General features: G+C 44.5%; 1 protein-coding gene across 2 annotated transcripts in view; it reads right to left on the reverse strand.

Moving 5' to 3' along the window:
- Positions 1–243: 243 nt before the first annotated feature.
- TTC8 (tetratricopeptide repeat domain 8) overlaps positions 244–14,563 on the reverse strand; it is a 357,649-nt gene continuing 343,329 nt past the window's right edge. Inside the window, exon 14 of one of the 2 annotated variants that reach the window (XM_085626573.1) lies at positions 244–1,712. In XM_085626573.1, coding sequence (XP_085482699.1) covers positions 1,596–1,712 — 117 coding nt within the window. In that variant the 3' untranslated portion in view covers positions 244–1,595. The remainder of the gene's footprint in view (positions 1,713–14,563) is intronic. The other variant, XM_085626572.1, reaches the window with a different exon arrangement.

Here is a 14,563-nt window from a genome sequence, read left to right on the forward strand (position 1 = left end):
CTGCATGAGGTATTTTCCAACTGTTGTCGATAAGCCATTCTACCCCATTAGTCTTGGTCCACAAACTAAACAAGATTTCCATATTGGTGCCTCTCTCTCCTTTACTGACACATTTCAGTAACGTTAGCAGTAAACAATTAACTTGATGCATGATGGCATTAGTCAATTTCCCTGAGGAAAATTTCTCAAATGTGCAGCAACTGAACGTTTGTATAAAGTTCCCATGAGTGTTCCTAGAAATGTTTGGGCTCCAGCTTTTATAACTAGATCGAATGAACTGATTTTGTGATGGTAGAATTGGGCATTCGTTTCAAGTCTTTTATTGTTAGGCTTATGCTGCTAAGCAGATCCTGAAGAGATTTACAAGTACACTGCCAAAGACCGAAAACAGTCAATATCCCATTATCCACGTTAGTAGATAGTGATTAATATTACTAAACTTAACTTTTTTAAATCAAAAAAGCCACGAATTGTTTTGTCAGATGTGGGGTAAAAGAAGCACACATTGGGTTATATTCAACTTTAGGGCGGGAGTTGGCTTTAAACAAGAATACATTTCTTTTGAGGGTAACTGTAGACAGATTTTTTTTATTTTAAAGTATGTTGGTAGCCATTTGAGTCTGTTAACACATGTTAGCCAATAATGTAATAATGCTCATCCTGAGCTATTTTAGTATACAGTGTTTCTACATTATAGGTAGCAACCTATAACAACATTCTTTCTTCAGCTGTATTGGCATGATCCGTTTTTTAGGCTAATGCAATTTTTAGCTGCTACATTTCAGGACAACAGAAGGCTCTTTCTTAAAGGAAAGAATCTTTGTTCTCCTGAAAGTTAACAAATCAAAAATATACATTAGTCCAAGAATAAAATAATTATTGCAAAATTGCTTGTTACTTTAGGTTTCTAAAAAGACAACCCATATATTTTGATTTGCTAACACAGTGTTCTCCTTTAGTTGTCAAACAGATTTCCGGAAGAGGAACTAAGTTGAGCGATTTCAAGCTGCTGTAATGTTAGCGTGCAGCAAAGACTACCCATATGTAAACAAATGAATCATTATGCAATAAATACCACACCTATAAAAAAGCAGTTGGTATGCCTGTCAGTATGTCCTACAAAAGGCATTATGCCCTACTACAATCCAAGATGTATCCGTTTCCTTCCTATGCCGCACCAAAAGCCTAGTTGTCCATTATGTTGATTAGCACAGTGGCCAAAAAACACAAAAGAGTGTACAATATGTTAAATGTAGGCTCTTGATACACAACATAAACCATTGAGAATTCAAACCAATTTTGAGCTCCATGTTTAGTAAGTTATAAGTTAATGAACAACTTGACATCTTCCTAAGGAAGGAACCATATCGCTAAGCATGGAAAAATATGCCATCTTCAATAAGCATACTTTACATCAGGGCAAGTGAAACGGCTCCTGTGATGCCACTGCCACTGTTGTATCAGCACATCTTCAATGCTTTGCTTCTGCTCTTGATTGCACCGCATGTAAAGCTAAGTACATCACTCTACCACACTAATTTTGCCTTTGGTGCCAATTCTGTAAACAGCATTTAAAAATGTCCTAGAGTCATAGCTCACAGAACAGCAAAGTGCAGTTTTAACTGTTGTATGAGCTGTTTAGAGTTAACATGATCTGGAAAAGCTGCTTGTGCCTTTTGAGCCGCTACGTAACTACTCTGAAGATCTCCAACCTGAAAGAAAACAAAAGATGAAGACATGTCAATGAAGAGCTAACCTGCCAAAGCAACATTGGGCACAAAAAAGAAACAGAAAATTCAAATAAACAAGTCATATTCTGACATGGGCATAAGCTATTTGAGGGTTTACACAATGGTAGAAAGGACTTAAAAGCCATTAAATATTAGTTTTGAAGTAGCGGATGAGGTTATCTAAGGAAGTTTGCTAGCCTCAAATCTTTTCTTTATTACGTGTTGACTTTTAAAAAAAAACAGTGAATGCAAATTTCAAGCAATAGAGCTGCTGTTGCTCCACTCAAACTGTATATTTGCTCTCTAATTTAAATGCAGAAAAATGATAATTTTTCAGGAAGCACAAATACGCATATGAAAAAGAACCAGATAAACTGCCATTCGAAAAGAAGAGACACAAGGACGACAAAAATGCTTGAATGCACAGGGAGAAGTATCGCTAAAGCAGATAAGGGGTAGGGAGTTTGTATACTACTGCCGACATGATCATAAAGCTGTTGCGACTTTCGTACTAACCAGTTCTCTAAACCAAATCAATACAATGATGGAAGTAAATGTATGTGAAGAGCACAGGTTATAAAACGGTGCAAGGTACAAGTCAAAGAGAGAGAAGCTCATGAGAAAAGGAGAGGGCATGATAGAAACATACAAGCTAATTACCTTTCTATAAGACTCTTTCTTGTGGATACTCTAAAAGCAGATTACTCACCTTTTGAATTCGGATACGTGCCAGACTGGATCTGTAAGCTTTTCCTTGAATAGCCCTTGCATGCCGGCAGGTGGTGCCACCACTGAACACTGCAGCTCAGTCTCACCTCCAGATGTGACAACACAGAGAGGCATATAGGCGCCACCCCACACATTTCCATCAGTTCATTTGTCAATACTTCCACGCCATCAGAAACGGAGTATCTAACAAATTGAAATGTCAATAGTGTGTGGTCTCTAAATTGGAACCGTATAATTTATCAGAAGTAAATTCCACAGAATGGGGAGAAGGCTAGGCAGTGAGGAATCTGTGGTTAGATACTGTATGGGAAACAGCGTTTACATCGCATGGGCTACAAGGCATGCGATTACACGGCAGTTGTTACAACAACTGCGTTGTTACAACGCAAGTCATTACATAGTAAGTCGTTTCTACAACTTGCTGTAGGGGGTGCGCAAAACTAAGGAATAGTATAATTTACTATTCCAACACCTTCCCTACTGTTGCACACGCTGGAGTTGGAATAGTACATTATACTATTCCTAAGTCCCGCGCCCCCCCCCCACAGCAAGTCGTAGAAATGACTTGCGATGTAATGGCTTGCGTTGTAACACTGCAGTCGAAACGACCGCATTGTAATTGCATGCGCTGTAGCGCATATATTCATACAGTATATACCAGAAACAGCAGTACCGAAGGTATGTAACTTGTTCGTCTGATGGATACTTTAAACTGCCAATTCTTAACCTTTTGAATCAGTACTAAAGCAGTACACCCCCTAAGGCATTAGTTCTTGGGGACTTACACCAGCAGACTCAGCAGACAAAATGACACTTCCTGCAGACCTGAGAATTTATACAGTTGTACAAATTGGTGGATTGGCAGATGTCTAGCTCTAGAAGGTCCCATGGCAAATCCGTAGTCACAGGTTTTACCATGGTGGAATAAGCAAGGATGCCCTAGGGGGGATTGTTTTTGCCACAGTTCATCACAGACAAAGTCAAAGGACAATCCCCATGAAATGGTATGTTTTGGACTGCCTTTCTTTTCCTTGTACTAGAGATGAGGCGGAGAGAAGAAGGCAGGGTGCATGAGGGACATCAATAGGCAGCACCACTTTCAGAAGTAAGAATCCCAGAGTCCAAGGCATCACATTGGTAGGGAAAATGTGGCGTAATGAAAGCAGCATGGGGAAATATAAAACATCTTTTAAGAAACGCATCCCAATTGATGAATTGAATAAAGAGGACTGCTCAGGCAAACAAAGAAAGGCCAAAAGGGGCGATAAGTAACCATGACATGAGCCCACAGGAAAGTCTCTCCAGGCTAGAGACAAAGAAAAAACATCATCAAACATTTTGTCCTGAAGAGGATCAACCTGTCTGTTTTCACAGTGGGTGACAAATAAAGACTGGGGGCCAGACTAGATGGCCAGGACACTGACCGTCAATGATATCCCTTGTGGTCCAGCCACCACCACACCCTCAGAGACCCTATAGAGAGGGTACAGGACCCTATTCCTCTCGGCTTGTTGCAGTAACAAATGATGACTCTGCTCTCCCTCAGGCCCATGACATGCCTGAAATAGTAGGGAGAAAGACTTTGAAGGTCAGGCATAAAATGTGCAGCACCTTAAGATATATATGGTGATGGTACTCCATCTGCAGCTTGAAGCTTTTTATCTCTGCATCATCCAGGTGAACTACCTAACCCAATGATGAAAAGTCCATCACTACAGTGAGCTGCCTCATATGCCAGGGTGGGCTCTACGATCCCCTACTGAAGCTTCTGGGCGTCCGTCTCCTATACGCAAAAGTTCTCTGAGAGGCATCCTCAGTATTAGTCCCATTGAAGGCGAAGGTTCCAAAGGCAGAGTCAGCTTTTTCCAGCAGGAATAAGGCAAAACAAGTATGCAGGAGTCGAGGACACCAAGAAGCCTCATAAAAACCTAGGCCGGAACCAAAGCATGGGCCTAAAACATCAGGTTCATAGCCTGAATGTCCTGGGATTCCTGGAGACGCAGAAAATCCTTTAAGGCACTGGGTCCAGAGTGGTCCCTAAAAGTAAATTCTCCTGCGAGTGGTTACGCATGTGGCGCTGCTGCCTGAAGCGAGGAGATGCCTGTTGAATGTGTGGGAACCTACCGACTACTCGGCGCCACAGACGTGGTGGGTGACCCTGGGATATATGGTGGCCAAGCGTGACATTGCTCAAATGTGGGGATCCCAGAGGTCCCCGACTGTCTCGGCTTGGAAGGAACATATGGACTGGTGCATGTTTCGGGAAAAGGTGGTGTATGTGGCGAGAGGTAAGCCTGGGATGTGGGTGAAAGTATGGGGCCCCTGGAACGCCTACCGCGGGGGAATCTGTGCTCCGCCGTTATTGCCTGATCCGTCGCCTGCCCCGTCCCCTTAGCCGACTCATATCCCTGGTACTGGGCATTGAGTTTACCCAGCCCTAGTCCTGATCTCTTCCCCTTCTTGATACTCCTATGGACTGGTAGGGTCCCCCTTCCAGGGGAGCACATGCTGCTATTCCAGATTGTGGATTGCCTTGTGGGTTTGTTTTTCTGGTTGTTCTTTAAGCTTAAAATGAAACCGTACAGTGGGGTCCGGATGGTGTGGCTATCAACGCTGATAACTCCTGTGCATCTTCCTTGCCGCAACATGTGCTTTATAATGTGTATCATATGCTCCTTTTGTCTACTAGCGGCCGGCCGGAAGGTTGTAGGCCCATCTTTGTAATTTTTTTGAGTCTTGTAATAAACGGTTTCAAAAAAAAAAAAAAAAAAAAAAAAAAAAGAAAAAAGAAAAAAAAAAGTAAATTCTCTGTACTTTTTACGCTCATGCCAGGGGAACTTATGCACGACTCGATTATTTCCTAGTGACTCGCTCCCTCCTCCCGAGAGCTCAGGACTTGACGATCGCACCATGCGGCCCTCACAGCAACACTGCAATTTCCCCCCACTCTCAGACTGTCGTATTCCTGGAAACTTAGGGACTCACTCCTCCATCGCCACGACGTTGTTGCACGCCTCACAAAAACGCTGGAAGACTTCTTAGCTATAAACGATACACCAGACACCTCCATCGTCTCCCTCTGAGAAACCCTCAAGTTGGTAGCTAGGGGCGACCTCATAGCAACGTCAGCTGCTGATAACAGGGCACATAAAGAGAAGAGGGATGAGCTCTCCACACAGGTACTCGAATTAGAAGGGATTCACAAACGGACGGAGGATATGGAGGAAACTGAAAGCAGCCAGGGCGCTGTTAGCTAGCCTTGATCTTGATAGTGCAGAACACGCCGTGCTCCGCTTGAAGCACACATTTTATGTCATGGGGGATAAATGTGGATGGCTATTAGCTGATAAACTGTGCGCACAGAGACAGGCTGCAACAGTCCCACTCATCTTGACTGACACAGGCGTCGAGCACACGCGTGGTGAGGAGGTAGCAAACCGTTTCGAGATTTTTATGCAAATTTATACACTGCGCAGTCCCTGCCTGAACAGAATCCCTCCAAGTATTGCCAGGGCATAACTCGTTATAAGCGAACTGCGGAGCAGGAGGCGACCCTAGACAGTCCCATTAGAATAGAGGAAGTTATCTCGGCCATAGCCTGACTTAAAGTCCTTAAATCCCCCGGCCCAGATGGATTCACGTCCCTTTTCTATAAAACTTGCTGCTCCCTTATAGCTCTGATACGGACACGACTCTTTAATGCCATAGAGGACACTTAGTTCTTAGCGTAAGTGGCAGTCCTACCTAAACCTGGCAAAGACAACAGACTCTGCGCCTCCTATTGGCCGATATCTCTCTTGAATATCGATTTCAAGATTTTTACGGGCATCCTCGTGGCCCGGTTGGGACCTCTGATGCCAGGATTGATAGACCCGGATCAGGCTGGATTTGTGACGACCAGACAGTGCAGCGATAATACTAGCGGTTGTTACACCTGTTGGATAAATCCCACCGGCAGGAGGAGGTGCAGGTCTTCCTGTCCATAGATGCCGAGAAGGGGTTTGATAGAGTCCACTGGCCCATTCTAGAGACTGTCCTGGAGAGGTTTGGGCTGGGGCGTCGCTTCAGACAATGGGTTTTTAGCGGCTACCGTTGCCCCTTGGCCACTGTCAGGGTAAATGGCTTCACCTCCGACCCCTTTCCTATCTCCAGGGGTACGCGCCAAGGTTGCACGCTCTCCCCATTGTTATTTGCACTTTACATGGAGCCGTTTGCCCAACGGGTTAGGACCAACCCACGGATCCAGGGGATTCTTTTCGGGGGAGAGCGCCATACTATCAGCCTTTATGCCGATGATGTGGTCGCCACGCTGGAGACCCCACATATCTCAGTTCCGGCGTTCTTGACCGAACTCGAGGAGTTCTCAACTGCCTCTGGTTACAGAGTTAATGTGATCAAGTCCCAGGCACTGGGCTTCTCACTGTCACAGATCACCACCACGGTTCTTACCCATGCATGCCCTATGCAATGGGATCAAAAGACCATGCCATACTTGGGTATCACCCTGTCCTCCTCCATTGCCAAGACGACTTTTCTGAACTACTCTCGGCTGCTCCACCAGATCAGGCAGGAGCTCAGGCGATGGCGGGCGTTCAATCTCTCATGGCTGGGTAGAGTTGCGGCACTTAAAATAAACATACTCCCCAAAGTCCTATACCTTTTCCAGACTCTACTGATTGAGCCACCTCGGTGGTTTTAAAACAACTACAATCTGAGTTTATCAACTATGTTTAGGCGGATAAGAGACCGCAAATCACCAGGGCTCTGAGCTTTTGACCCCACGGAGAGGGGGGGGGGGGATTGAGGATTCACGATCTTGATCGATACTATAAAGTTACCCAGATACGCTCTCTTTTAGAATGGGCTCAGCCTGAATCTGAGAAGAGCTGGCTCATCATGGAGCGTGCACTAGCGAAAAAAGGCTCTCTGGAAGATCCCCTTTCTTCGCAAGGTTTCCAGGCCAATCGGGATGTATGGTTCCCCAGTGGGCACACCACGCTAAACGCCTGGGACGCTACCGATACAAGCAACGGCCTGACAACTTTCCAGTCGCCCCTCAACCCTATCACCGAAAACCCGGATTTCTCCCCAGGTCTTGATTGGAACGCTTTTAGCCACTGGGGTCTACTAGGACGGAGGTCATTGGGGTGCTTCTTCAACACAGAGGGACCTTGACCCTTTAAGGACTTTAAAACTAACTATGACGTACCTGAAACTGAACGCTTCCACTACTTCCAAATACGGCACTGGGCTATGCACCCCCGAACTCGCCCCGGCGCGGACAGGCCCCTCACTCAGTATGAACGCTGGCTACACTCAAAACATTCTACAAAGCGACTCATCACAGAACTCCACCATATTCTGCGTCCCCCAGAACTGGTGCTAAAGTCAGCGGGCCAAAGATGGTGGGAGACCGTGCTGGGCCGGACCTTGACACCTAAAGAATGGTCAGACGTTTACTATAGAGCCCGACACACAGCACGTACTACATCTAGCATCGAGACAGCTACTAAGATCATGACATTTTGGTATCTCACCACCTCCTGACTCCATAAATTAAACCCAGATCGCCCCCCTATTTGCTGGAGGGGCTCCGACGCTGAAGGCACACTCCTGCATCTGCTGTGGGATAGTCCGAACCTTGCCTCCTACTGGACACAAGTGCTGGACGTGATAGATAATCACTTTGACACAACACTCTTACGCTTTCCCGCCTATGTGGTCTTAGTAGTGTCTGATAGACTTACCTTTCCCCTCAAATCCCGCAAAGGCAAACAATTAGGCATAGCCTTAGGGGCGGCACTACAGAACATTCAATCACATCGGGGCATGGATAGGATACCAACGTTGCAGGGATGGTTGCATCATTTGTGGTTTGTTCTTGGCATGGAACGCATTTCTTCTATGCTCCAAAGGGACGGGGCCTTCTTTGCTGAGATTTGGCAGCCATTTATTACCTTGTTGTTCACTGAATTTCGTGCACTCTCCTGCCCTAGATATCTACGACTTTTACACCTTCCTGAACTGCACCAAAGCGCGAGTTAAGCAGTATGGTCATGTGCAATGGAATGTGGGGTTTGCTTTCCCCCCCTCTTTTCTGTTGTCTAGCTATTCTCCTGGGGGAGGAGGTGGGAGGTGGGAGGGGGTGGTGCGGGAGGGCGGGGGGGTTTGTTTTGGGGCTATCCTGATGCTCTGCGAAGCAACATGTTGGATGCCAGCCGGTGACATGGCCTTATTTTTTGCTACATCTTGCTTGTTCATGGTTCAATAAAAAAGAATTCAAACTAAAGTAAATTCTCTGCAGGCTTGAAGATGGGATTTTTACTCATTGGTAGAAAAACCAAAGGTGGACAACAATGAGGCTATCACTTTCAAATGGATTGGAAACGAGCCCTTGTCAGACCCATCAGGAAAAATACCTCCATTCCATGGACTGAATTAGCCAATCTTAGGCCTATATCCCTACTACCATTCCAAGGGAAACTGATTGAAAAGCATGTCAACCACCATCTGTCTAATTACATCGAACTTGCTGGCGCCCTGGACTACTCTCAGTCAGGGTTCAGGCCTAAACACAGTACGGAGTCCACCCTTCTGTCTGTTACTGATGACTTACATATGTACCAGGACAAGGGCTTCTCAGTGATCCTGGTTCTTTTAGATCTATCAGCAGCGTTCGACACCGTGTCACATGCCCTCCTTATTGACCGTTTGTCGAACGCTGGCATCAAGGATAAAGCCATTGACTGGTTAAAGAGCTTTCTTTCCGACCGCTCCCAGAGAGTCATCATGGACACCTATCGCTCAGCGGAGATTGAGATCTCAAAAGGGGTGCCTCAGGGCTCTTGTTTAAGCCCAACCCTTTTCAACATCTATGTGGCGCCCCTGGCTAGAGTGATGCGGAGATATGGTTTTATCCCAATATCATATGCTGATGATACTCAGCTCCTCTTCCCTTTTAAGACTCTCTCCGCTGAAGTAAAAAGCTCTTTTTCTGCTGGCATGAAGGCGGTGGCACACTGGATGTCTTCCAACTATCTCCAGTGTAACGTCAGTAAAACTGAGGTAATGCTGTTTGGTGAGGCTAAAATATTATGGACCCCCGACTGGTGGCCACTTGACCTAGGAATAGTTCCCAAACCCAAACAGGTCGTGAAGAATCTAGGGATCCGTTTGGATCAAGATCTGCTTTTCAGACAGCATGTTAACTACACCTCCGGAATCTGCTTCCATACCATCAGTCTGTTTCCCCCTCCTACCTGACTCCTTTAGGAGAACCCTGGTCCAGACTTTGGTTCTAAGTAGGATTGATTACTGTAATGGCCTGTTGCTCTCTGCCAACGAAGGCGTATTGGCTAAGCTTCAGGTCATTCAGAATACGGCAGCTCGCCTTGTCCTCAACGTCCCCCCAAGAACCGCTTCCAAACCCCTCCTGGATCAATTACACTGGCTTTCGATCCGTCAGAGAATAAAATTCAAGATATGCTGCCTGATCCACAAATGTATAAATGGACAAGGACCCGTCTATCTTCAAAACAAATTTGCCCCCTACACCCCACTTCGATCACTGAGGTCTAGCAACAATCTCTTTTTAGTGACTCCCCGTGCAAAAAAAGCTAGACATGGGAACAAAGCACTATCGATCACAGGTCCCACACTGTGGAATAAACTCCCTCTATCTCTGAGACAGTGTAAAGAACACCTCACTTTCAGGAAACTCCTGAAAACTGTGCTGTTTAGAAATGAGATCTAGCTCCTTCTCTTCTTATCTTTGTCTTACCGGCTCCTGAAAAGCGCAGAGATACTCCAATCGGAGTTGATTCCAGCGCTATATAAACCAACAAATAAATAAATAAATAAATATGAGAGTGACGAAGACAAGGCTGTCTTTAGCTACCAGTCAGGTATGGAAACTCCTGACCTGGAAATGTGAGTTACGACCAACATCATCACTTTTGTGAACACTCGGGGGCCACGGTAAGGCTGAAAGTGAGGATGCTATTCTGGAATAGTTCCCACCCTACAACAAATCAGAGTAAATGCCTGTGGGGCTGCAGGTTTGGTATGTTCTGCAAGTCTAACTAAACCATCCAGTCTTCGGGATCCAAGGTCACAGGACCTGAACAAACGTCAGCATTTTTAACATCTCCATTCTGAGAAAGGTGTTCTTAAAATTGAGATCTAATATCGACCTCAGTCCCAGCCCTTCTTGAGAACAAGGAAGTACTAGAATGTTGACAAATGGCATTCATTTAAGACCATGCAAGTGTAGTAGAGATGTCAGGAGAAGGCAGAGGATTGAATCAGATGTTTAACTGTCCACAAACAGATAATAACTTTAGCAAAAAGAACAGAATTAAATCCTCCGTGTTTCTTTATTGAATTCAAAGGGGTTGACCAACAGGAATTGTTACAGAGCTAATCAAATAATTTGAATTTGAGCCAAATATGTGCAAAAACGTGTTTTGCTAAATACAATATCCTTGAACCAAAAGGCTGCCAAAAGGGGTCTTATCATAAACCGTGGTTTACATATCCATACTTTATCAGTTCATAGGCATAACAATAAGTGCACTTGCATTAGTGCCACTCAAAGTGAGAAAAGGCTGAAGGTGGAGAAAGAGTGTTGGAACTGTTGTGCAAAAGACTGTGCGTCTCTGCTGGACACACTAAGCGATAACACGAAGCACCAACAACAACCCATCATTTTTGAACTCTCACATTTAATAGCAGTGGCCATCTTTGATGCATAACTTCTTAGTGATCCATGGCATCCTTGCTTGGTACTCAAGTAGTAGATTTGCTGAAGCCAAGACCTTACCGTCTGAAAACTCTTACAATTTGAGAATCGTTTCCACAGACGCCTTGTATTCTGGGACCTATTTAGCGAAGTATTCTAAGGATGCAATCGTATTCAGGAAGTGACTTGAAAATTTATATTTGGAAACTATTCCATTTAATAAGCCATGAACTAGAAACAAAACATTGACCATAATTTGAAATAATCTGTTGATCAGCGCAACTGGATCAGAATTAAGTGAAGTAATCTGATAGTATCCTTAAAGCTCAAAACTTTTATAAAGCGTGTTATCTGCATGGTGTATTCATGTTATTGATAATTCAAGGAGGGCGAGGAAAAGTTACTTACATGTAGTCTTAGTGTACTGTGCTGGGTGTTCTCTCTAAAGGCACAAATAGAATATCCCTGTGTACATGCACGATCCCCAGAATGCCATTTTAATAACATTTTTTACCAAGAAAATATGCCTCTAAATGCAACATTTACACCGATCACCTTATTTTGGTTTTAAAAAGTAAATGAGGTGGAAATTCACAATAACTGCATCATTTTTAAAACTACCAAATCAAGGCAAAATGTATCCTCTCGTAGCCTGGGAACACACTGCACGTATTAGACATTGCAACTTTAAGAAAGAATAAAATACAGGTAATGATCACTATCTTCATACCATATTCACCGTAGTCTTTTGAAACAAGGGGTACAGAGTAGAAAGTTAAATCACTCTCAATCCCAGAGGGGTTGTCAAGGATGATTGTGAATAGGAACGACAAATTGCACAATGATGCCTGACCTACCTGAGTACCTGTTCTGGAGTCAGTGCCTATGAAAGAATACTTAACAAAAGTATGCAATGACCTCCAGGTGGCTGTACAAATATCTGGAATAGGCACATTCTACATGAGATCAGTAGTAGTTCCTTATACTAGAGTAGAATGCTATGGAATGTGTATTTTCATAGGACACATTATCGCATGTGAGGGTATCTAGGCGGTTACAGGTGAGACTAGCCTTGTGGATACTTACTCGAATAGTAAGATATTCAGTTTCCTGGGGAACTCAAGAAGCAACAGAAGGCATAGAAGGCCGTTTCACGCTTTGGGAGTGATGTATGAGAAAGCACGGCCTTGTGATCTGCTTTTGTGTATGCGCAGAACATGTGCTAGTGAGAGGCTGGCTGTGCAGAAGTGTATGGAGGGTTAGTGGAACTGCATGGGGCTCTTCAGGTAAGCTGGACCTATGTAGTGTTTTGTATGTGTGGGTGATAAGTTTGAACTGTGCGTGCTTATGTATCTAGATCCAGTGAAGTTCCCTCAGGTGTGGTGTGACTGGCATGGTAGGCTGAGGACTGTTCTAGCAGCTGCATTTTAAGAAGTGTATAATTTGTTTGTGAGTTGGTTGGCGATTCCTGCATAGAGGGCATTCCTGTAGTCCAGTCTGTTCGTGATGAGGACTTGGGTGACAGTCTTACCGGTGTTGTTGGTAGCCACTTGCATATCTTTTGTCAGCATCCTCTGGTGTGGAAGCAGGACGTGGTGACAGCGTTGACCTGGACAGACATTACCAGCTTATGGTTTAAAATGATCCTAAGGTTTCTTGATTGCAGACGGTGGCTTGGAGTGGGTTTGAGGTGTTAAGGCCACCCGGAGCCAAAAAAGTACCAGTTTGGTTGGTCCGTGTTCAGCTTCAAGCAGTTGGTCTTCATCCAGGTGGCCACTAGGGTCATGCAGGAATTGAAGTTGTTCCTTGTGCTGGGTGTTTCGTTCGAGAAGGACAGTATCAGTTGCATGTCATAGGCGCAGGTGAGTATGCTGATGTTGTGTCCATGGATAACGCCTGTCAACGGAGCCATGTATATGTTGAAGAGGATTGGGCTGAGGAGGAACTCTGTGGGACTCTGGAAGTGAGTTACCGGGCTTGAACTAGGAACTCTGCGAGACTCCACAAATGAGTTCTCGGGCATCTAAAGAGTATGGCCTCATGTCGACTATTTGGGTTCTTCTGATGAGAAAGGTGCTGATCCAATATAGGGTGAGTCCTTGATGCCAGACTTGTGAAGTTGTCTGGTCAGTATGAGATTGGAGACTGTATTGAATGCTGCAGTGAGATCCAGTAGGATGAGGGCTGCGGTTTCTCTTCCATCGAGGATCATCCTGATTTTGTCTGTGCTGTGATGGTCTGAATCTTGATTAAGAGGATTCAAGGAGCCGGTGGTTGGCGTAGTGTCTGTTGATGTTTTTTTCTAGGAACTTGGCTGTGTTTTGTAGGAGGGAGATCGCTCGGTAGCTTGCAAGCTTGGATGGGTCTGCTGAAGACTGCTTTGGAAGGGTGTTGATGGCTGCATCCTTACAGGCTTCCGGGAACGTAGCTGTGTTGATGGAGGTGTTGAGAAGAGCTCTGCTAGTAGGGATGGAACCTTATGCTTAACTAGAAGGCACTTCTTCACCTGCTAGCAAGTAATTAAGGTGAAATGTAGATATTAAATGTGCAGACCTCAACCACAATTTATGTGTAGCCATTTGGACTGCTAAATGGATTTGGTCTTGTCCAATTAATAACTCAAGGCTCTTTTAATATCCTGAGTGTGACAAGCTCCTTCTGTCAGAGATGAATGATGCAGAAAGAACAAAGGGATAGACATCTTCTGATGAATATTAAAGTCTGAACTTACTTTGGGCAGAAAAAAAGGGGGATTGATTAGGGAAACTTTGTTGCAGTGGAAAACCAGATTGGGTTCCTCCAAACATTGAGCTTGAAGCTCACTCCTCTTCTGACAATGCGGAAAGCCTCTTTTCATCAGATGTGATGGAAGTCTGTTCTGTGAATATGTTCAGAAAGAGGGGCTGGCATCAACTTGGAAAGGAGAAGACAATGTTAACCTCCCAAGGAGGAGATTTCCTCCATAATAGGAAAAAGTTTAATTAGACCCTGTAGAATATCCTTTATCGCTGACATGGTTATAAAGGATTTAAGGATTTTAATACATGAGAACTGAAAGCCAGATTTGTCCAAATAAACAGAATACTGTCTCTTCTCGGCAAGTCCTCGGGCCATCTGCTTCTGAAGACACCATGCATAGAACCTCTTTTATTTAAAGGCATATAAAAAGTGGATGAATAGTGCCTTTTCTTCCTTTAATGTCATATAACAGTACTCCTGAAGATTCTAATGGCCATATTGTAGGTACTTAGAAGCTAAGCAACCAGGTTTACAAAGGGCAGCCAATGATGAAAAGTCCTGCATAGAAAGCAAAATATTTATTTGTGGGTGTTTACCTAGCTTTATAAAGGTAGCTTATAAAGTT

Source organism: Triturus cristatus, chromosome 9 (genome assembly GCF_964204655.1).
Source record: "Triturus cristatus chromosome 9, aTriCri1.1, whole genome shotgun sequence".
Classification (NCBI taxonomy): domain Eukaryota; kingdom Metazoa; phylum Chordata; class Amphibia; order Caudata; family Salamandridae; genus Triturus; species Triturus cristatus.